This window comes from Lissotriton vulgaris, chromosome 10, assembly GCF_964263255.1.
Source record: "Lissotriton vulgaris chromosome 10, aLisVul1.2, whole genome shotgun sequence".
Lineage (NCBI taxonomy): Eukaryota > Metazoa > Chordata > Amphibia > Caudata > Salamandridae > Lissotriton > Lissotriton vulgaris.
The window spans coordinates 57,487,240-57,512,740 of NC_141698.1; the positions used below are offsets into that span (position 1 = coordinate 57,487,240).

A 25,501-nucleotide genomic window follows, 5' to 3' on the forward strand; every position below is an offset into this window, starting at 1 on the left:
AAAGTAGGAATTGACATAAGTAAAAGGCACATGATGGTAATTATTCCATGTGAGCAGTGGCTGCCTGTAATGTACCAAAACGATTTTGAAGAACTTGAGTGGGTAAAATGTTCAATTTTGTTTTGTGCTGTGGCATAGTATTGCTGTTTAGATGCTTCCCTGTAATGCTTTCCATTGGTGGCAGCTAGGAGGCCGGCTGACAGGAAATAGTGTGAAGCAGTGTTTCTGTCAGTATTTGCATCACTCATAATTCTTCTCTGCTGCGATAGGCTCAGAAGCTTACTATGCAAATGAGATCACCTCCCCTGCCTCCACAGCATTTTAAATTAAAAAAAAATATTCCACCTACGTTGGGAAGTGCAATTTTTACTCCACCTCAGAGGTGGTATGAAATTGCAGACTTCTTTGGGACTTTATTGAAAGCACTAACGGGGAGCAGGGACCTGTTGCACAGCCAATGAGAGTTGCTGTTGGACACCCGGTGCACCAAAGGGATGTGGGCATTGACAGGGCAGATTAATCATGAACAGCTGAAAGGTATGATGTCACGACTGCATGGGGCGCAAGCATGCATCCACGATTGAGTGCCGATTTGTACTGAACACTCATGAATTTTTTGTGTATAAAAGAGAGGTCAGTATACAATACTGCGTTACAGCCCACTGCCTCAGGCTATACTGGTTGGTAAAGGCCCTGAAACTGAGTTATTGGCCCGAGCCACAAGCAAGGGCATATAACGAAGGTGAGGGCCTTTAACAAATGGTAAAGTCTGAGGCGAAAGGGCTATAAGGCTATTAAACATTCAACTCACTGAGGGCAGAATGTTCTAAATCAAAAAGGGAGAACTAGAAAGACAAACACTGGAATGTTGCGGCAGAAGGCTTACACCAGCCATTATGAGCCCTGAACCCCTCCATTGTCTTCAATGGAGCTCCCAACATTCCAATGTTCTAATACTTATTACTGTTCAAATGGGCTTTGCAGATCATGAAGGATGACTGAGGTAGTTAAAGAACTATAAATAAACAGCTTACCGGCTATTTCTCCAAAACTCACAAGCATCCCAGACAGGCCAATCAGTGCCTTGGCTGAACTCCCAAAAGCTTGAGTGGCACCGATGCTGGTTCCATACACGCCGCTGTAAAATGCCAACTCGAGGCCTAGGAACATGGGTTGAGAACAGAGAGAGATCAAATCCTGTAGCCACAACATGCATTCTACTACACCCTGGGGCCACTTAACCTGGGTGTGTACACAAAGGAAGAATTTGCCAGGGTCTGAGACAGAGTCAGAATCATTATTTTAATACGCTGTGTGTGATTTAATTTGCAGCCAATGAGACCTCAAAAGCTCAATGTTCTGGGGGATAAAGGAAGCTCTATATGAAGAAGTAAATGAGAATTAATGGGAATGAAGAAATACATAGGAATTAATGGGACGAAAGATTCACAGTGTGTAGAAAGGAGAAGATATGTGCTGTCACGAGTCAAAATTAAAGACTTGTGCAAAGCATTTGTTTTCATGTCCAAATGCATTTATAAACCACTAACAATACCATTGAGGAATCAAGATAGAGGGAGAAATGATTTAAAGTAAGGCTATATAAAAACGCCATAGCTGAGAATTAAAAATGATTAAAGTTGGTTCCTATATTATGTATATTTCTTTTTTTCTAAGTGCAAGAGGTAAACTAATCCAAAACAAAAATCCTACACCAAAATGTATCTACCACAGCTCTAGCTTGTTTAAATGTAGGAACCCCCTCATACTTTATCCATCCTTCACAGTTGATCAAAGGGAAAATATGGATGGGTCAGATTTCAAAGTAATCCTGAGTGTATCCACAGACTCCTGGATTGAATTTGGATACAACATGGATCACATTGGAAGTCAATGAACCTGCCGAATGTTGTGGATCATCACAACCACCCAGTTATGTTTCACCATAAGCCTCATAGCCAGATAAGGAATCATTTTAAGTTAACAAAGTTGATTATTTGGCACACCGCTGTATATAAAATAAAAAAAGTCGTGTCCAGTCAGAGAGGACCCTTAGAACGGCCCTTCGCATAGCAAGACCATCTCAACAAGGCTATTTGCAAAGTTGGGAGCAGCTTCCAGAGAGTTGGTCACACGAGATGGCCACAACCATTCCTAACTTTGGGGAAAGAGGGGATTCTGATCTGCTAAGTTCCTGGGATAGCATCCATTCTTCCTAAAACCTTTTTCCTTACCTGTGTAAATCATGGAGATACTCAAAAGAGCTGTGTTTTTGCTGCATAGCAACCTCCAAAGGACCCCTGCAGTGGAAACCAAGAGAGTTATAGACATGAGTGGCCTCCTTCCTTCATTAATAGGAAGACAGACAACAAATAGCGGGAGACACGGAACAGGTAAACGAGGTGTGAGCCACCACCAGCGTGAACAAAGCTGGCTGCCTTCAAACTCACATGCAACCATTCATACTACTTAGTATACTCTCTATGGTCATAAGTCCAAAGTACAGGTGGTAGTAGGAATTGGGAAAAGAAGCTCTGTGCGTGTGTTTTTGTGTGTATGTATGTGTTTGGGTGTGTCATGCATGTGTGTGGGGAGTGTATGTTGTGCGTGTGTCGGTGAGGTGTTCATGAGACCAAGACCCTAGAATAGTAAACACATATTAGAGTCTTTCTCTGATACTTGAAGTAATGTGTGTATTGGTGTAGGTGGTGGGTTTTGGGCAGCAGGTGTCACCAGAGGGAATGCCTGGCAAAAGGACTACACGATGCAGAAGATCCGATGGGAATAGACTAGCTCGAAGCTCAGCTGAGCGCAAGCGGTAATCCAGAGTCGAGGGGCAGCTTCACTGGATGTGCCATTTCACCCTCTCAAAGACAGGCCCATGCCAGGTCTTCAGCAAGGAAACAAATATGTGTGGATAGCAATGGAGAGCCTTTTACTGCATCAGTGTGTAAAGGACCCATTGGGCTGCAGCACCAAAGAGAGCTTCACTTGACGTCACTCATTGTGTGGCTCGTCTGAGGCTACACTACAAGGTAGAACTTACCTAAAAGCCAGCTACTTTGGGACTAAGGAGGCATTGCATGGGAGAGCCCAATAGGGTGTCAGGAAGTGAACAGGTCATTAGGTTCTGGTATTGGTGAATGAATCAGTTGGTGCCAGCGCGTTAATATGGAACCATTGACAGAGCTCACATTCTTTGCTAGGCATTGTGGGACTTAAAAGGTAAAGTAGTGAAGATTCCTTTATTTTGTCTGTGTGTAAAGGGTCCATTGGGCTCTAACATGGAGGAGAGGTCTGCTTGGGGTCAGTGAGTGAACTTTGAAGCTGCAATAAACAAGAAAATGTGTCTTTGTGCAAACTAGTGTGGACCCATGAAGCCAGCCTAATATAGTATATTTGCATAAGGGGATCATAAGGCCGCGGTACAGGAGAGAGCACAACCTAGTGTCAGTGTGAATGTCATGTAAGGCAGTTAGGAAGAGTTCTGCCTGACATGAATTTGGGACCAACAAACCCTTACTCCAGGAAAAGCTAACTCTGTCATCCGTGTATGTGGAACCCCCAAAGCTATAAGACAAAGAAGAATCCACATTATGGCAACTAACCATGGGACTGCAGAAGCTTCAGAGCACAGGCAGGCTCAGCCTGGTGAGGGTAAATTTAAGGAATACATGTTCTGGGTGCGATGGAGCATTCAGCTTTGCTCTTTAGGTTGAGAAACTGATGGGTGTGTAGCACCGGGTGTGGGCATCTTGATGTTAACGAGAATAATACGTAGGATATTGCAGTACTGGGGAACATCAAGCCAACCAGGCTGTACCCTGGACAGAGCTCAGCTTGGTATAAATGTATGTGAATCATGGGATGTAGGGTCCATGTTCTACAGAACACTCTCAAAACTCTGAATATCGCCGTCTACGTAGCGAAGGAATATCATCATACGATATGGAAACTTTAAATGTTATCCATTATACCTCTTGGCTAAATTAAAGATGGAGGTTATTGTCAAATAGCCGGGGGCAGAGTCAGCACAAGGCCCGCAATTCGTGCCGCATGGAGTAACTCCAGAAGCGACTCTTAAGTCCCTGTTGAAGCCAATACATTGAACACATAAGCTTGGAAATCCCATTGTGCAACTACTACCATACACACAAAAGGTGTATGGGCTATATATTTTTGTTTGTTTGTTTTTTGTTACCGTCCTGACGAAAGCTCCCCTGACCCTCTGTGGGCCCCGTGAGCTGAAACATGTCGACACTTTTTGAGAATGATATGGTATCTCAGTAACTCAACTACCTAGATATCACAAAACCTTTTAATGATAGTGACTAGTCTCCGTTTTCCTTAGATTAAAAATGTTTTCTTTTGACTAAGTCATTATTTTTTAAACACAATTTTTCATTTCTGGACACTTCTGCATACACCAGAAGTAGCCTCTGGTGAGGCAGGCATACTGCACGTTAATCGTTGACCCAATGACTATGCCAAGACTCCTGATGGGGCGGATAAAAAGATATACCGCTATGACAATTCCAGGATGTCTATGAGGGTTTTCGACAAAAACTAATGGTTTTTGCAGACACTAGTGTCCGTTCTCTTTTTGATTATTGGTTATTGTCAAAGTACCAGAAAAATTGCGGCGGATCTCTTTCACATTAAAAGCGATAGATGACTTTGTCCTGCTCATTCGGCCATTTTACTTATGTGCTCCAAAAGCAAAAGCGGGACCCTGAGTACACATCCATGTGCAGTGCAGTTCATGTTCTACAACTCATGCAACCCACAATGGCCTGGTGGTTGAGGCAGCACAAGACTTACCCAGCTCTGTGGATGCTTCTCTCAAAGACGAAGCCACTGTTTCCTTTGATCTGGAAAAGAAACCAACAACATCAAGAAAGCCCTCAAGATGGCCGCCTTTTCTCCAGTTGTGGTAGAATCTGCGTTGCAAGTCCCATGAGGGAAATGATGGAGCCTCGCTCCTCCACAATGCATTCTGGGACGGGGCACTGAGTGCAGCTTGCGCCTGAATGACGTGTATGTGCACTGTCTGCCTCACATATCAACGAATGAACAACGCCAACTCCTTAGTGTGCAGCTACAGAACAAGGTGAACAATGTCCTGTGTTTGTGATGTATCTTAATACAGACCATTGAGCTAAGCTCCATTTTCATACTTTTCACAATTAGGCCAATAATTCCAGTTGACAGTCAAATTCACTGCAAGTCATCCCTATAGATGCATAAGAAAAAGTCCAGCCTTCTTAAAATAAGTTTTACACATTGTATTTTATAATAGAACCACAGAGCTTGCAGTCTTAAGGAATACCTTGCAGGTACCGCTGAACTGTGTTATCTTTCACATACGGTACAAACTATCACTCCCTATGCTTTTCGGAAGCTCATAATGAAATAAGATATTTTGGGTACCTGTTTGGGTCAAACAGCAGCCAAATGAGTATGACCAAGCACAAAGTGTTCACAAACCAAAAGCAAACATCCAGCTTTTATATTTGGCCTTTTTAGTGTATTTCTAAGCTCTTGAAACTTTACATAACATGACAGTTTCCTATGTGGTTACACGGGGAAGCTGCGATCCGAACATGTGCCGCGGGGTGGTCCATCTGCTGAGACCAAACTCCTCCTTCCTAGGTCTGCTGTTAGCTAAGACCTATTGATTTTACTCAAATGATATGTATAGTATACTTACATAAAGGGGCTTTAGCCACCTCTCTCTTCATCCATTGGTCTCTTTATGTTTATCACATTTCCCTCCCCTCACTCCAGCATACAGCATGTGAGAGTTTGGCTCAGACTACTTCAGTCACTGGCTAACTTCACTTTGAGTGACTTCATTTAGCCCTTTCACAAAGTGCACATACACAAAAAAGGTAGTTACTGTCACAGCTAGTGATGTTACTTTACTATTACTTTATTGTTACCATTGTTTGAAGAGTCTGATGTGATAGCAGGACTCTTTCTACGAGAGAGAGCACAGTGCACATTTCAGCTTTATCAGTTCCTGCCTTCTGCCAATGCTGTTGTAAATTCCTATTGAAGTGGTCTTTGTTTATCTGACTGCTGCTTTTTCACATCATACCAGTAGTTTACATGAACTCTGAATATAAGATCATAAGGGTGCTCTATCTTTGCAACTCTCTGTGTTATTCCTTCTTTCTGCCCTTCTTCCATACCTTTTTCTTTCTTTCTTTCGCCTTTTTTTCCTTTTAACGTTCTTTGCATATATCATTCCTCCTTATTTCTTCCCTTCTTGTTTTATTCTTTTCCTCTTTATTTCCTTCTTTGTTTCCTTCTTTTGTTCTTTTTTCCTTAAATCTTTCCTTTCTTCTTTCTTCACTTCTTTCTTCTTTTGTTAATTCTTTTCTTCCTTCTGTCATTCCTTCTCTCCTTCGTTTTTCATTTCTATCTCTCCCTTTTCATTCCTTCCTTCTTTGTTTCCTTCCTTCATTCTATCCTGCTTACTGTCCTTCTGTCCTTTTTCTTAACTTTTCATTCTTCTTTCCTACCTTCTTTCCATCTTTCTTTCATTTTTCTTTCTTGCCTCTTTCTTTCCATTTTTCTTCCCCCTTTCTTGTTCTTCTCTACTTCCCTTTTTTTATTCTTTGCCTCTTTCTTTCCTTCTTTCTCCTTTTTCTTTCCTTCTTTCCTTTTTTGTTCCTTTCCTTCTTTCCTCCCTTCTTTCCTTTCTTCTATCTTTCTATTTTCCTTCTTTCTTTTATTCTTCCCTTCTTGTATTCCTTCTCTTTCCTTTCCTTTTTTCTTTCCTTCATTCTTTCATAACCTCTTTCTTTCTTTCTTTCTTTCTTTCTTTCTTTCTTTCTTTCTTTCTTTCTTTCTTTCTTTCTTTCTTTCTTTCTTTCTAGAGGCTGGCAGCCAATGCCCAGACTGGATGGCTTTTTTAAGTCGTCATTAGCCATGACCTTTTAATTTGACTAAAATGTTGTGTTAAAATTATACTTATCTATTGGGGTTTTCAGACAGACTTCGTCCATTAGTCGGTCATTAAAATTTCTCTTACACCCACTCCAGCATGCATCATGAGGCAATGTGTCAGCCCACTTCAGCCATGCCTGACTTCACTATGAATTATGGCTTGCTGCCCTTTTACAAGCAGCACATCAACACACAAAGTTGTTCCGCTCAGTGCCATGAGTACTCAAAAAAATTTGGGGTTTTTTTTAGATCAAAACAACATTTTTGCCTTTTAAGCGAATATTTTTGTTTGGATTGATGAAGGGGAGATTCTCAAACAATAACATTTTGAAAAAGCCATTATAAAACAAGACATGAATTGTCAAAAGGCTGGAGGGGCATGCCAGACCTATTGGCTTTGCCAATGCTTGCTTCATTTGCTTATAAATGTGACGCCATTTGACGTTTCTGTCCAAAATTTGATTGACCATTTGCATAACTCGTTAAGATTCTGTATGTGAAGTTTCATGCTGATCTGTCTGTTGAGAATGTTAAAGAGGCTGAAGGGTGAAAGAGGAATTCATGGCCCCTGAAATTATTGGTCTCCACTACATCAACCATTTCAAGATAGCTTCACAAATCCTAACACACTTCCTCATGCCATGCCCAAGACTTACCACATGAAATCACAGATCACAATTCAAATGACATCATGAATGAACTCACTTATAACATCTCAAATCATATAATTGCTGATATCACTGATGATATCACAAATGACATCACCAAACAGCATAATTGACAACGTGACATTACGGTCAGAGCTGCCGACTTTGGAACTAGACTCAAGTCTTGGCGTTAACTCAACATCTTGTGATTCTGGGCAAATCACTTAATTTACCTGAGCCTAAACAAATTAATGTGACCTTATAATGTTACTGGTGCTCATGTAAAGTGCTCCAATAGCTTTGAGTGGAGTCTGTGCTGTATAAAATTGCAACAACAAAAAACTAGATGGATTTGAACAGTTGTCAGAGCAAGGACTGAAGAGACCTCTGGTGAAAGGGTCTTGTAGCGTCCAAAGTCTAAGTCATCTTCTCCTGATGCTTTCCCGCAAGGTAAGCCTGGATGGTACAAATCACAAGCTGTATGGTACTTTTCCCTATAAAGGTCTGTACCCATACTATGGAAAGACTTGGGAGCTCCAGAACCTACTGAATACAAAAAGAGTTCTGCAGACACACTGGTCAAAAGTACTAAATATTCAGTCCTCCTATACTCCTCGTTTTCGCATTCTCCTCCTTCTTGGGATATCCTCCAGATCTATACTTTTTTTGTTTAAATGCCTTATAATTAACATTATTCATGATGTCTTAATATAACCTCTAATTAAGCTTTAATTTTGTCATATTTTTTTTTATCCTTGGCATTAAACCAGATAACAGTTTAGCCTTCCATATAATCAGAAGGGATGACATCTCCTCAACTTTGCTGCTCTTCACACACCTGTGTTTTATGAGTTCTGAGATGACATGCCTACAAGATAATGCCATAATGCTACCCCAGGCCACTCAAATCTAAACACATGTGTATGAGAAAAAATATTTTTGTTTTCAAAATAATTTAAGTTTTAATCTCTGGATCAGCTAAAGTTGAAGAATCCATCATTAATTGCTGTGAATGGGTAACCTTCCTGTGGTTCCAATTAGTGAATTGCACTAAATCTAGGTTGCCATCAGAGTTCACCGTAAAATAAATTCTGCTTGTGTTCTTTTAGAATTTCTAGATATAAAAAATAAAATTTGCAAAACACTAAAACAGGGAGCTCTACTAAATCTCTCCACATACTTTCACCTACTGACAATCTCAAATATTGGTCAAAGAAAATCAAAAGTAACACCTCAGAGAGGTTACTATCTGATGTTTCTCTGGTTCAATCACAAAAATAATGCCTTTTAGCAGGAACTTAGCTGCAAGGGCAGCCCCCAACTTTTGGAGGGGTAAATGAAGGGGTATGTGCTCTGACAATGGTGAGATGTGTGTTGCTTTTCTTGAAATGCCCCAACACTCACTTTAATAATATGACAATTTCTAATGTACCCGGACACTGAGAAGATATTTCAGCCTCTTCGTGACTACCCAAGATCCTCAAATTTATATAGCAAGACCTTTTCCCTAAGTTTGCATTTATTTAGCAGATCTTTCAAATAACTCTCTTTATTCCCCTACGTTATCATGAGCACCTCAAACGTTGTGACTCTGGACTCAACTCAGATATTCCTCCAATGAAGGACTTTGTCTTTTCTTCTAGGAGATTTGTATTGCTGTTCCATTGTTCAAGACAGGAGACACTCTCTTCTTGTGCAAATTTACTTTCCCTGACTGCTTTCAAAATGGCACAGAGCTATTTTGTTCAGTGAGTTTCTCTCTTGGAAGACTGGGGAGACATGTGGCTCATATGAACCTTCTTACTATGAGACTCCTTATACAAGACAGAAAAGGAGTAAGTGCCACCTTCATCACTTATGTTTATCTGAAGCAAGTAACTGTCATCCTTGCGAGAGGACTGGGGGAGCTGTGAAAACCTTGATGACGATCTACAACCATACAATGCGCAGCTGCGTTTATAATTAAAAACACAGCACTGGGGACAGCAGCTTATAATTGTCCGAGGGATAAGTTCATAGCAAAACAAGTTCTGCAAGTTCATCCTCTATCTATTATCTAATTGAGCAGAGGATTTTACACAGTAGCTTTGTTCAGAGGTTTCAAGGCATAGAAATGCATAATGCTATGCAGAAATTTCAAAACAGGTAGTAGCTGGCAATATTAGAGGTTGCTATGTCGACAGTTAAATGACTACTAAACTCCAGGTCAAAAGTCACAATAAGGTCATTTATTTTTCCACAATAATTTTGATTCAATTACCCTGCGGACTTTACTTCATAGCAATGTCATTGCAGCACCTTTTCAACAACAAAAAAGAAAAGTGGCAATCCAATTAACCAATGCAAGTAATCCCTGAGCAGGCTGGATTGATTTTGCTTACATTACTTCAGCTTCCAAAAGGAGGTCTTCACCTTCGTTAAGTGGCTCTTCTTGGCTTTCAGGCTTCTGGAGAAATACAAAGAGTGCCGTCCCCACCAGAGAAATGATGGAAAGAGTTCCTAACAAGGTCCTTCGGTCCTTATCTAGTTCAAAGAAGAGAGGATATATATTGGGAAAGGTTCATGCCAGACTGAACAAAGCTGTATCAAATATTTGCAGTACTCGAGTAACGGCAAGGAGAGTAAAAGGGGTCGTTTATACATAGTGTTTGGAAAATGAAGGATAAAATGAAAATCAAATAGTATAATACCAAGACAGAGAGAATATGGGAAGCATATTAAAGAATGGCAAATTATAACCTCAGAAGAACAAGGAAAGAGAAAGCAAAACAAAGTGACACTTTTTGATTTGATCTTCTCCTGGTTTCCAAGGCGTTTTGTTGCCGTATGCTGTCAGCTATTGTTTATTAATTGTTTAGGGTCTCTCCCCTCTGCATATTTCTGTGTTTATCAGTATTCTTACAGCTCTTTCAGGAATGTGAATCTGCAATTGCTCTCCCTCTCTCTTACATTTTCAATATCAAATACAGGAATTATGCAGTGGCGGCTCCTCCGTTATGGCGAAGGTGCGTTGGCACACCGCTGGAACCAGCAGATGAACACATGAAAAATACAATGATAATTAAACCATTTTATTTTTCATCACTAAGCCAGAGCCGAGTCTTGGGGCAGGGCCATCCTGAGGACAGCAGCAAACATGGAGGAGGAGTGGTTGGGACAGCAAGTGCGCATGTCGATATAGCCAGCTGTCTAAGAACAGCTAAACCAACATGTGCACTTAGTTTACTTTAGACTCCAATCCAAGCGGTGTTGCACAGTCTGGTGGAGAACAGCAGGCCCAGGCTCTCAGCCCCTGTGGGAGTGCAAAACCAGCCTGCTCAGACCAATCCCGGCGCTTCTCTCATGTTGGGTAATAGTATTACCAGCATGAAAACAGCATCTGGATTGGTGCAGGGGAGTCTGGAAGCCTGTGCACCAGGAGCAGAAGAGCAGTGAGGTGGCAGGTCTGCTTTATTTTATTATTTCTTTTGCTACTGTCCCCAGCGCTGCCCCACCAGTTTTCCCTGATAGCACCCACCACTGAAATTATGGAGGTTCATTGTGTCTTATCATAACCATATTTTGTTATTGGAGTGTTTGAAATCTTTTCTCATTCTATTCTTATCAACAGTCAACAAACAAATGGAAGTGGAATGTAGCGCTTGTTTAGAGAATAAGTTAAAGGAGCCCTGAATAGATTTTTAGAAAATCCCACTAATGCTGTTGCATGTCAATTGGATTGTTCTGCTAAGCTCCTGGGGGCCAAAAATGCAATTAGATATAATTAGGAATCCATTAGAATCTAGAAATATGTTACATTTACAGAAACACAGTAAGCAAGTAATAACATGTTTGGAAAATTTTAGGCTCATCAAAACTTTCAAAGTAAAATCACATTTCGGTAGATGGAAATGCAAAAGAAGTAGAACGAGTGACTGCTAATAATTACACAAAGATGGCATTTGGAGACTATTATGAATCCTTATAAAATGCATAATGAATAATTCTGAATGACAATATTGAGAATGTTCAAAGTAGAATTAAACTGAGCATACTGATGATCAAGTACTCTGGGCTGAGTAGCAGAGATTCATTAATTAACGGCTTGAAAATAGGAAGGCTGCTGGGACCAAAGGTCGTTTTGCAGAACTATTTACAACTTAGTGATGATGGTCCTTGAAAAGTGCTTCTAAAGAATGTATGGATGTGCCTCTACCCGTTCTTCAAGGCGCGACACTCTGAGCAAGGGCTGCATTAAAAAAAACATAGCTTTATTTAAAAGCAATCACAAACATGGTGGTCTGCTGACACTAGCAGGCCATTATCCCTTTGATTTTGGCAATTCCCAATAGGTTGAAAACCGAGGCCTACCTCATGAATATTTATGAGGTAGGTCTATTTGGACCCACTGGGAATCGCAAAATGTGTCAAATATACATACGTACATGGGACTTTGCAATTACCAAGTAGCAAATCGCAAAAATTTGCTATTTGGTATTCGCAAAGTCAAACCTATGTACATCTGGCCCCAAGGGGGAACATCCTTTTCAACGCCACTTTTACGACGCATGCCTTTACATCGCAAGTTTTACAACGCATGTCATAACAACGCATTGCGCTGGGGGGCGCTCTAGGATAGGGAATAGGTTTAATTTACTATCCAACACCTTCCCTACTATCCATGGGAACTGGAGTTGGAATAGTAAATTAAACTATTCACTATCCCGCACCCCTCAACACTATGCTTTGTAAAGGCATGCGTTGTAAAACTTGCGATGTATAGGCATGCGTCGTAAAAGCATGCGTTGTAATGTCATACAACCGGCCCCAAGTGCTTCGAACCGTTCGAATGGGAGCCAAAACACTTGGCTGTGTCTTACTCACCTTTAGACTAAACACAAAGCCAATCAGGGAAGTAGAAGCTATGCTAGCACCAGGTCTGATGAAGCATCTTGAAGCTTTGGCGACCGCACAACAAAACTTGGAGACAGAGGGTAGCATTACTTTTTTTTGTGAGAGTAGTTACTCGGCCTCAGTCTTTTATGGATTTACATTATTGACATTATACCGCCAGCTACTGGCTGGATGCGGGAGTGCCTTTGAGTGTTTTGGTAAACTGTAAGCAAAACGTGCCAAGTCAACTATGAGGACATTAATGACCTGTATGAGGTCGCCCAGAACTTAATTTTCGTTTTATTAGGTTTTTATATAGTGCATCTCTAGCTCTCTCAGAGAGTTTTACAAAGAGAAACATGTACAGAGTAGAATTAGAACATGCATTGACAAATCTGGCATACTTAAAATTAAACAGCATGAAATTGCAAGCCTGGGACATCAAGTCAAAGCAAGATTAATTAACAGGTAAAAAAACTTAAACATAATTAGACAACGTGAGAGTTCTAAAACACACCATCACAATATAGCCCTATAGCTTGCTGCCAAGGCCGATACCGATACTTAAAAGACTTGAGCAACTTGTTTTAATGGTCCTAGCTGCAGGAGAGGGCCTCTAACGATAGAGAGGGCCTTTAACAACCAGTATAGCATGAGGCAGGAGGGCTACAAGGCTATTAGAACATTCCATGCACTGAGGGTAGAATTTTCTAAATTTAAAAAGGGAGAAACATGAAGACAAACATTGGAATGTTGAAGGCTTATCCCAGTCATCATTAGCCCTGAGCCAATTTAGCCATCATCTTCAATGGAGCTCTCAACATTCTAATGTTCTAATACATGTACAAAGTCTCAGAAGTAAAAGCACAGAAGGTAATGTAGGGCCAAGCGATACGACACAGAGCTAGATGGACCCCTCGGACAAGTTCTTCTTCAGGATGGTTTAGAACAGCGTAGAGGAGGGGTGTGTAATGTTGAGGGTCTGCAGCTCCTGGTTTTAGGCGCATTGCAGACTAAAGTTTCTTCATTGTGGACAATTCTTAAAATCTTTTGTGGCTGAGATACAGGATTGTTCGACCTCCTACATTTCTGTTCCCACTGGAGAGCATTAGCGTGGGAGCGAGGTATGAGGAGTATGTCGAGAGCTTAGGTGTAATGCAGGAAGTCGCGGGTGTGTTACGAGCGACCTGGAGCAGCCAGTTTAAAGCATTCAACAGAGATTTATTGAGACTGGATTTCTTCTTTCTGGCAATGAGTCGGTACCATAGCGAACAACAGCTTTGGGAGGAGCAAGTCAGTATTTAGGTAGGCCAGTAATTTCAGCAGTCCTCTACTTGTTTCTTGAATGACAGATATTCATGGAAAAGGCACACTTAGCAGTTCCTTGGATGTGTGTGTCGAGGCTAAGCTTAGACCCATTTTGACCCTTTGGGATTTGGCTGAGGGCATAATTGCTTAGAGTTTCTAGTTTCTCCTGTCATTGGGGTGTTAGTCTGCTCTTGGATTTGGAGGAAATAACAAGAAATAAAATTTTCTGTGTGTTCAGTTTCAAGTGGCACAATTATTTTTGTAGATCAGTTAAGCAGTTTATTAGGGTTGAGAGGTTATGAAAGCCGCCCAGCTTCAGGAAGACCTGGGTGTCATTCGCATACTTTCCTCGAAGCTCGAAGTTGGCACCACCTCCAGAATATGGGTACACCATTGAAAATCTCCAGAATATCAGTAAGCCATTGAATAGCCCCAGAATATGAGTAAGCCATTGAATAGCTCCAGAATATGGGTACACCACTGAAATCTCCAGAATATGGGTGTGCCACTGAATATCTCCACAATATGAGTAAGCTATTGAATATCTCTAGATTCTGGGTACACCATTGAAAATCCACAATATGGGTAAGCCACGTAATATCCCCAGACTATTGAATGTCTCCAGATTATGGGTATACCACTGAATATCTCCAGAATATGGGTAAGCTATTGAATATCTCCAGAATATGAGTAAGCCATTGAATAACTCCAGAATATGGGTACACCACTGAAATCTCCAGAATATGGGTGTGCCACTGAATATCTCTAGATTATGGGTACACCATTGAAAATCTCCACAATATGGGTAAACCACGTAATATCCCCAGACTATTGAATGTCACCAGATTATGGGTATACCACTGAATATCTCCAGAATATGGTTACACCATTGAATATCTTCACAATATGGGTACACCATTAGTTATCTCAGAATATAAGTAAGCTATTGAATATCTCCACAACATGGGTAGGCCATTGAATATCGCTACAATATGGGTAAGCCATTGAATATCTCCAGAATATGGATACACCACTGAATATCTCCACAATATGGGTACACATTTGAATATCGCCAGAATATGGGTATGCCAGTGAATATCGCCAGAAAATGGGTACGCCATTGACTATATCCACAGTTTGGGTAAGCCATTAAATATCTCCACAATATGGGTAAGCCATTGAATATCTCCACAGTAATGGTAAGCAATTGAATATCTCCAGAATATGAGTATGCCATTGAATTACCCCAGAATATTAGTAAGCCACTGAATATCTCCAGAATATGGGTACGCCCTGAATATCTCTACAATACAGGTAAGCCATTGAATATCTCCACAATATGGGTAAGTTATTGAATATTTCCACAGCAATGGTAAGCAATTAAATATCTCCAGAATATTAGTATGCCATTGAATATCTCCAGATTATAAGTATGCCATTGAATTACCCCAGAATATTAGTAAGCCACTGAATATCTCCAGAATATGGGTACGCCCTGAATATCTCTACAATACAGGTAAGCTATTGAATATCTCCAGAATATTGGCACGCCCTGAATATCTCCAGAATATGGGTAAACCATTGAATATCAAAAAAATATGGGTATGCCATTGAATATCTCCAGAATATAGGTAAACCATTGAATATTTCCAGAATATGGGTATGCTACTGAATATCTCCAGAATATGGTTACGCCATTGAATATCTTCACAATATGGGTACACCATTGAATATCTCAGAATATAAGTAAGCCATTAAATATCTCCACAACATGGGTAAGCTGTTGAATATCTCCAGAATATGGGTAGGCCATTGAATATCTCCACAACATGGGTAAATTGTTGAATATCTCCAGAATATGGGTAGGCCATTGAATATCTCCACAATATGGGTAAGCCACTGAAATCTCCAGAATATGGGTGTGCCACTGAATATCTCCACAATATGAGTAAGCTATTGAATATCTCTAGATTATGGGTACACCATTGAAAATCTCCACAATATGGGTAAGCCACGTAATATCCCCAGACTATTGAATGTCTCCAGATTATGGGTATAGCACTGAATATCTCCAGAATATGAGTAAGCTATTGAATATCTCCAGAATATGGGTAAGGCATTGAATATCTCCAGAATATGGGTACACCACTGAATATCTCAGACTATAAGTAAGCCATTGAATATCTCCATAACATGGGCAAGCTGTTGAATATCTCCAGAATATGGGTAGGCCATTGAATATCTCCACAATATGGGTAAGCCACTGAAATCTCCAAAATATGGGTGTGCCACTGAATATCTCCACAATATGAGTAAGCTATTGAATATCTCTAGATTATGGGTACACCATTGAAAATCTCCACAATATGGGTAAGCCACGTAATATCCCCAGACTATTGAATGTCTCCAGATTATGGGTATACCACTGAATATCTCCAGAATATGGGTACGCCATTGAATATCGCCAGAATATGGGTACACCATTGACTATCAACACAGTTTGGGTAAGCTATTAAACATCTCCACAATATGGGTACGCCTTTGAATATCTCCACAATATGAGTAAGCCATTGAATATCTCCACAGTAATGGTAAGCCATTGAATATCTCCAGAATATGAGTATGCCACTGAACATCTCCACAATATGGGTACACCATTGAATATCTACACAATATGGGTACACCATTGAATATCTCCACAAAATGGGTACGCCATTGAATATGAAAGCAGCTCAGCATCCGTAAACTCTTCAACCTTCGATAGGTTGGGAGGGTAACACTTGAATAACAAATCAGACATCAAGATGCAGATAAGTACATAAGCTGTGTCTGTTGTAGGCGAAGATGGTTTCAGGTTGACATTATTTTCGCAAGATGTCCCCTTCATTATAAAGGCTGGCTTAGACATTAAAGATTAGCTACATACATTGTTGAGCAGGTTTTGTCCAGCATTCCCATACTGTTGTGGGTCAGAATGTTGGTAAATGTGTGTTCTGGCCAGAAGATGAAGCTCCACACGTTTCACCCCTCTGAACTATGCTTGCTATTCTGCTTAAAGGAACAATGTTTAACCCCTTCCATGCTCATGACGAGCTCAGCTCGTCATGAGGCACAGTTGAGCTGTGCTGATGACGAGCTGAGCTCGTCATGAATAATAGAGAATACCGATTTCCAGCACAGGGGAAAAATAACCACAGCAGCGATGTGGTTAATAAACAGAAGAATACACCTGGATGCTCCAGAATGAACATTAATGTCCACTAACTCAGAGAGGAGTCTGACCTTCCCCATATTCAAACTACCAGAGGTCTCCTGGCATACAGGATATGTAAGATACTTCCACAATAGGTTTGCAATGGATTAGAAGAAAACGTGCAACCTTAAGACAGACTTCCCTGAAACCAGGCTTGTGAATCTCATAGCTGAAGAGGCTTTTCCCAAGAGCACTTCATCAGGGCTGCCTGAGAGCAGATGCACTTAGAACTTAGTAAGGGAAAGAGAGAACTGCATATTTCTCTTGCTGCTGAGTCTACGCCAGAATCATACTGCAGGGACACTGTATGTGGAAAGAAATTCAGCAGGATTGTGGCTAATGAAATTAACATGGGGCCTCTCATTCCTTCTTTTGTGAAGTGCTGAGGCTAGTTATTTCCAGTAGAAGTATAATGTTTTCATCTACAGCAATGATGTCATTTCATGTCACTTTTTCAGTGACGTGGGTATTGTGATGTCATTTCCTGGCATGGGGAGCAAAAGGAATGTTACATCACGTTCTGCGATGTCCTCTGGGTTGATGTTTGCAAGAGGTCACACCAATGTGGTTGAAAATGGAAGACCATATGATTTCCCTTCCAATACTCCTATACTTCAAAAAACTTTTTATTGAGTTTTGACCTTATAACACACCCAGGCTTGGTAGAGAGCCAACAGTGAAATAAAACAGAATCTCCGCAATTTACATTAGATTGTCACATATTGGGCCCCAACGACACCAATATTCCTATCATTGTGATGGAATTGCTCCAGTCGGTATACCCTTTGTTGCAGGAATCTCATTACATGGTACAGGGAAAGCTCCATAAGCTGTGAAAATCTTGGTTATCTCACCCATGTTGAAGCTATTGTGATCGTTAATGCGTGACACTCGCGTCTTGACATTCTTGACATTCACATCTTTAAGCAGTGGTGTTGGTGACAAAGGGAAGGCAAACATCCCTTACCAATGCATTTTTCAATATTATTACAGCTTACCTCAATAATCCTTTTAGGGGGTAAGTAAATTCATAACATCATCATTTGCAATTTTTGGCTAGTTGTTACGCGATATGTGTCGGAAAGTGTGATCTAGCAAATATATCTATTTAAGGTCTTCCTACAACTCACATTAGTACTGGTGCTGAAAACATTAAATGTGGCACACCTGTGGCACACCTGCTCATCCATTCTGCAAGCATGAAGTGTAACGATAAACGTATTTCACAAAGTGTTCGCTGCGAATTGCCTTGCTGGTCACCAGAAGTCCAGATCACTGCTCTCTGGTCAAGAATTCTGATATGGAGACGTGGATCTATCTTAATTGTATTTCCTGTATCACTGGAACATACAGCATCCCTGAAGCCTGTCAGGGGAACATCTGCTGTGACGGTGTCTTGTAGGTATTGCACCCTGAATGACAATTCTTTGTGTAGCTTTTCTTTTTTCCACCTTCTGGAAAATGTAATTGTATTGGTTGCACTGATGATGGTGAAAATGGTGGTCATGTTGGTTGTGATGGTATAGGTAGTGGTATTGGTGGCGATAGTATTGGTTTGTTGGTGGTACTATTGGGCTAGTGGAGTTAGTCAGTCAGTCACAATGTGTACAATGCCACAACAGATTTAGGCTAAAATATGATTAATTCAAAAAGCATTAACAAATTCCACCTGCATAAAAACATGATTTCTGTTCATAATGCCAGTGTGGGATGAACAACTGAATGTGACATAAAGTGCGATGGTTGAGTATACTTTCTATACGCAAAATGGTCATCCATGCATTGCAATACAAACACTCCATATGTCATGGAATGATACACCACGCAGCCAACAGCATGAGGTAAGAGAGAAACACTGCTCTTGGTGGGGCCATCACCCTCAATGTTTTTTTTAATTTGGTAGCAAAAGATTTGAAGACAGCAGGAGCTGTCTCCACTCAGACCAGAAAATCGAACAGAAAATATTTAGGGCCAATTTTGCTGTTTTCAGTTGATGAAACATAAAACATTCTATGAACTGCCAAAGGAGGAACTCTTTTTTTTGTTGAAGTTTTATATTGCGCGATCTTGACCCAAAGGTATCAGAGCGCTTTAAATGAGCTCTAGTTGGGTTACAGACGGACACATTCATGTTTCGTTGGGCACGGGGAGATTAAGTGATTTGACCAGAATCACAGGATGTTGAGCATCCCTGTCGAGACCCGACCCCGGTTACGCAGCTTCGCAGTCGACCGCTCTAGCCATTAGGCCACATCCTCTCAGCCACATCATCACAAGAATGATATAAAACTTTCTAAGGAGCTATCCTGGTGAAGGCCCGGCAAAGGCAATTACTTTAACCTCATGCGCGCTAGCGGAATTCCGCTCGCACGCTGAGATTTTTTAAATCGCATGTTACGTGACGAGCTGGGCTCGTCATCAGCGTGCGAGGAGGCTACGCCATGACGAGCCCAGCTCGTCATCAGCGTGGAAGGGGTTAAAGAGCTAACATGCAGACTTCTTAATACTCCGGGTGTATTTTACCCTTTGTCAAAACCTTATATACAACAATATCCTAGTGACTTCCCTTTTACTGCTGTACTCAGTATCCTTAAGGAATCCCAGGGATTCCCTATGGCTAATGGATGCGCATGCGTGGAAATTATAGGAGTATCTACAGCCCTCTCACTGCCTCAGCCATACTCATGGATTCAATAACTCTGTTGCTACATGCCCCCAATGTACAATCTCATTGCAGACCATGACACAACGAGGCAGCAAATATCTGCTGGAAAACTAACTCCTGGTGTTTGTCTATACCTGAGACGCTGCTTTTTCCATCTAACGCCAGATAGACGTACAGGTTCCCAAAGATGGAGCTGAAATAACAAGAAAAACAAGGGTTATGATTAGCTGCTAAATGGACAAAGAGGAGAAACAAGGCAGCTTCTGAGGAACTGGTGCATGGGAGGACTCACAGACTGAGGCAAAAAAAAAACCACAAGCATTGTTTATCCAAGATGAGTGTGTTGTTGAGGCAGAAACAGTCCATTACTACACCACCCTGAGCATTATTGTGAGTAACGGGAGATGGTTACAACGAAGTTTTCTAGTAGTGTAAGAAATGTGGGGGCTTATTTAGCACTTGAAGGCTATACTCCATTAAGCCAGGGCAGCACAGAGATGTGCTCTGCATGGGAAACTACCTTTACAACGCAACTTTTACAACGCACTACCATTACAACAAAACGTTTACAACGCAACATCCATTACAATGCATGCCATTACAACGCAACCATTACAACGCATGACACAACAACGCATACCACTACAACGCATGTCATTACAACGCAGTCATTACAACTCATACCATTACAACGCATAGCATTACAACACATAGTTCCCTTACACTATCCAACACTTACCCTACTATTGCACCCCCTGGAGTTAGAATAGTAATTTTTACCCCTACACTATCCAACACTTACCCTACTGTTGCACCCCCCCTGGAGTTAGAATAGTAATTTTTACCCCTACACTATCCAATACTTACCTTACATGCAATGTAATGTTATGCGTTGTAATGGTATGCGTTGTAAAGCTAGTATGCGATGTAATGGAATGCGCTGTAAAGGTAGTTTTTAAAAATTCGTGGTAATGGCATGCGTTGTAATGGAATGCGTTGTAATGGATGTTGCGTTGTAAAAAATGAGTTGTAAAGGTATGCGTTGTAAAAGTATGCGTTGTAACGTCATACACCCGCTCTGCAGGTGTAGAAGACTACTACCCACTATAGTTAGAGACCTCCACCTCCCTGGTGGAACTCTATGCCCTTTCAGAGGAGCCATGTCCATAGTGGGTCCTCTACAGGCAAGGAAGCTGTGGAGCAGGTGCCATGCACCGCGTGCCTGCATAGCAATGTTTTTCAAAACCAAACTCCAGAAGCAGGAGTTTATGGGGATAATTCCCAAACTACATTTTCTAGAATGTTTAGCAGTACCACAATAGTACTAATAACATACTACAACATGCATTTCACAAATCAATGTGCAGAGGTTCCTCTCCACCTCTCCTACCTTTTACTGTGTGGCAATCTCTGCCCGACTGCGGCAACTCCTCTCATGTAAGTATATGTTTTAGTAGTAAATGTAGGATTGACAGGGAGGAGAAGCTGGAAAATGGGGCATACTTACTACTAAAAGGGACAGATTAAGGGAGGTGTGATAGGGGTTAAGCGTTAAGGACTTAGAGAGGCCTTTAGGAAATGGATGTAAACCAATCTACAACAGAGTGAGCCATATCCTATTCACACACTACACTTCTAATGTTATCACAGCTAAAACTGACCCGAAACCGTTTAAAATGTACTCCAGCTTAGAAGTGGAGTAAGTCCAGCACCACGTCCAGCACCACACATGGCCAACTATTCATACTGCAACACTCTCCAATTGAAAATAATAGCGTTGGAGAATTAAAATAAAACCACATAGGAAATAATGTGAATTAAATAAAATTATTTAAAATAGTAAAAAAAGTAAATAAATAGAATTAAACATTATGAAAGAGTATCTCAAAATAAAACATAATTTTATTTTAACATATTTTATTAACCTATTTTGAAATAAAAAAATAGATGTAACTATATTTATTGAAATCTAAAAATATTATAATAAAATATATCAGTATAGATTTATAATTAATTCTACTTTTAATTCTTTACCTCACTTTTAATAATGAATAAAACGTACTAAAAATATATGAATTTCTACTCTAGTTGGGATTTTTTTTTTAATTATTTAACCTCAAAAACATAATTTCAATGTAATGTTTTCATAATATATAAACTTAAAATTCAATTAATTTACTAATGCTGAAACTTTTTCTTTTGTACTACACTTACAGTAAACATATCAAATGAACCTACATTAATATTTGACTTAAAAATATTTTTACACTTTTTTTTCAAGTTTAATAAACTTTTGAACTTTTTCTACACTTTACCGTAGGGAGATCTCCAGCACGAGGCTTAGTCGAAGGTTTCCATTGGCAGAGCCAGTGGGCAGCCAAACTCTAAATTAGGGCATTGTCTGGAGGAAGAGGTGGGTGTCTGACAGGGAAGACGCGGCCAAGTGGAGGAGGCAGGGTCTAGTGGAGCTGATGTGTCCGACGGGAGCAAATGGGTTCTAGAGAAGGGGACTGAGTCCCATGGATGATATGGTGTTTAGTGATGCCGATGGGTTCTATGGAAGTAGATGGTATTATGTGTAGAAAACGCGTTCTAGTAGAGGATATGAGGCATAATGAAAGGATGTTGTTGACTAGGAAACTGGGGCGTGTTCAGGGAGATCTCATCTAGCAAGTGAGATTGGTGACAATTGGGGCAAAGTCTTCTAAGGCTGACTATGTTTTTAGTGGAGGAAATGTTGAAAAAGCTGTTTATCGGGGGAGATATTGCCTAATTGAGGTGATGGGGTCTGGTAAAGGTGCTGAGTTCTAGTGGAGGGGATATCATCTGTTGGCAGCAAAGGGGGTCTAGCCGAGAAGATGTGTTCTAGCCTGGAGTGAGGAGTGACCTTCTGAATGAAATGTTATCTAATAAAGAACATACAATCCATTGGAAATGTGATTTAGTGGATGAAATGATATTCAGTTTTTTAGTGGTGGTAGAACTAGGAGGCATTAGCCCTAACCTCATTGGTCTCACTTGAGTATCTTGCATAATTCACAACAGATTACTTCATCTCTCCCTGACCTTGTTCCCATGCTTGCTACAATCTGAAGAGCTTTAAAGCTGCATGCATCTATTATTAAATGTTATATTTTAAAAAATGGACATTTACATTTCCAACTAGTTTTTTTATCTGTGACTTGTAGTAAGAATCACAGAAACATTTACATTTGCACTTGACCTTATTGTTGTGAATTCCGTATTTACAAGAGCATCTTAACCCGTTTGCCGCGGCCGCGGCACTTCCGCAAAACGGGCTGGCCGTGTCGGCCGTTGGACGTGCGCAGCACCAGCGAGGTAGTGCTCGCGACGTCCAACGGCAGACGGCAGCACGCAAAGGGTTAAAGCTGCCCCTGTCCTATCCAGATTTGCTCCAATGCACACCATGGTTATTATAGTGAAAACACATGGGGCGCAAATCAGATTGACTTCTAAGGAATTGGCCTACAGCTTCTACTGTCTAGTCTGCTAATATAGATCACAATAGCTGTCCTAGAATAAAACTCAAATTTTAAACTACTGATATATCATGAATTGACATTAGGTGGGTAATTTGTTCACTCTTACATATCTTTTTCACAGTTTAGTATCCTAAATCAGTTCCATCTAGTGCACACGTGCATTGCACCGAATACTGAAGCATTGCTGAATGAATCTATAAAAGCAGAAACTAAATGAGAGAAATTATTCAAGTGTTATCCTTTTCTCAAAGTTGTCAAAGTTTTAATATGCCAGAGATATTTATTGCATCTCTATTGCCTCAAAACCAAACCCTGACTTTAAAAACCCCACCATTTACCTCATTGAAACCCCATACACAGCCCAGGCAGTGCACTTCAGGTGTGCACGTCTGTCGGCACTGCATGCAGGTTTAGTATTCAGGACTAGAGATAAGACGGTCAATGCATTTACGTGCAATCTGTTATACCACCAGCTATTGTAGTTCTGGAGCTCACTCACAGTTCTCCAGTTCCAACTTACCTCATTAATGCCTTAAAAGACCACCTACTTTTAGTGATTTATGTATTCCCATTTTATTTAAACTTTGTGCGCTTCAAAACAAATCAGCTCTATCACTCATGAAAAGAAGACTTCCATTCTACTGTCCTACTCAGCCTAGGCATCCAAATTCAAGCACTGTTATCGACCTGTACACGTAGACCCTCTAATGTCAGACTCTTCTAGACCCCATATTACACAAGACCCACAAAGGGGCCGATTACGATCTGACAAATTGGTTTTGGAATCGTGTCTGATCACATCGGGTTCTGCGAGTCGGACTGACCGATTAAGATGCTTCTGGACATCGTTCGGCCGGACTCGCATTGACTTCAATGGGAGCCTGTGTTCCGAACGAGAACACAGGCTCCGATTGACACAAGGGGCTGTTGGGAAAAACCCTGTACCCTGTGGCGGGCACCTCATGGTGCCCTTCCACACTGTGCATGCATGGAAAGGTGGGACCCATGGGTAACCCCACAGGACCCGATTCGGAGGGCCACGGGTGAATGGGGGCCTGCTACGGGCCCTAAAGTCAGATTCCGACAGCCGATCCATGTCGGAACTACCAATACTGAAAGGCTGTCCGAATCTGACATCTTAATTGCTTGGTTGGAAATGCAGTCTGTAGACCGCTACGATTCAGCTCCAATCAACTTGAGTACTCCAAATGCCTTTCGAAACCGAGGCGGAAAGTCCGAACGGTTTCCAGCCATCGTAATAGGTCATTCTGAAAAGTATCCAAGTTGGTCGGAAAAGCAGGTTCCGAATCGGTTTCAGGCAAATCGACTGCTGTTCGGAGCCTTTCTGAACGACATCGTAATCGACCCCAAAGATGGCATCGATTTTGCAAAATCAGGTGCTAAGTCCTGGACCTCTTGAGTTCACTCAGTACATGAAGGTTGTGGCAGAAGCACAGATGTGTATCCTTGGGTTTTTATGTTAATCAAGAGGAAGTGGTAGATATGGTCGTGAGTGATCAGGGGTGTTTTGCAGATGTCTCTCATGTGTCTTGAGTAATTAGTGACAGGGATACCAGGACTGTCAGTGGTAGAAGTTATTGGGTGTATTTGGCTAGTAAGTGGTGAAAGTGGCAGGTGTACATGGGCTGTGGTAGATATAAGTGAATATGTGTACATGGGGTGAAGGTGGCAGACGTGGAGGGACGTGCATCAGATGTGAGGGATAGACATGGAGGAGCACTTCTCCAGTTTGAATGGTAGATGTGGAGAGGTCTGCATCAGTTGTGAGTGACAGAAGAGAGGAGGCTTTTCTCTGTTGTGAGTGGAATATATGTGCCTCGATGCCAGTAATACAAGTGGAATAGTGTACATGGGATGTGAGTTGTGCAAGTAAAGGAGTGCATGGTGTATCTCATCTGGTAATAACTGAAAATGGGGCAAACGAGGAATGTGCATGTGGTGATAGTGATTGCAGTAGAAGGTTGTATCAGTGGTGTGACTGGCAACAGGGCTGACGTGGGTGGCAGAAGTAAAGGACTGAGTCCTGGGTGTGAGCATTGGAATTGGAGCGGTGTGCCTGGGTGTGAATGAAGTACGTTTTCCTGTAGTCTGAGTGATGAGATGAGTGTGGGGTGCCCCACCTGATTGATAGGCAATAGTTTAAGTGAAAGTTTTCCCCTTGGTGTGGGTGGTTATCTGGACCTTACCAAACACTACAGGGAGTTCAAAACAAGGATTATTCTTCACCATGTCATCCTGGGCAGCCCCCTTGGTTCTCTTCTTGAAATGTGGGATACAG

At 41.2% G+C, this 25,501-nt stretch overlaps 1 protein-coding gene across 1 annotated transcript in view; it reads right to left on the bottom strand.

The window, feature by feature from the left end:
- The window catches only part of LOC147684606 (UNC93-like protein MFSD11), a 74,770-nt gene that overhangs the window by 25,073 nt on the left and 24,196 nt on the right, over positions 1 to 25,501 (bottom strand). The window contains exons 6-10 of the mRNA XM_086940446.1: positions 19,834 to 19,892; positions 9,983 to 10,124; positions 4,822 to 4,871; positions 2,235 to 2,300; positions 1,035 to 1,160 (exon numbers count right to left, since the gene is read on the bottom strand). Of these exons, the coding sequence (XP_086796572.1) occupies positions 1,035 to 1,160; positions 2,235 to 2,300; positions 4,822 to 4,871; positions 9,983 to 10,124; positions 19,834 to 19,892 (443 nt within the window). The remainder of the gene's footprint in view (positions 1 to 1,034; positions 1,161 to 2,234; positions 2,301 to 4,821; positions 4,872 to 9,982; positions 10,125 to 19,833; positions 19,893 to 25,501) is intronic.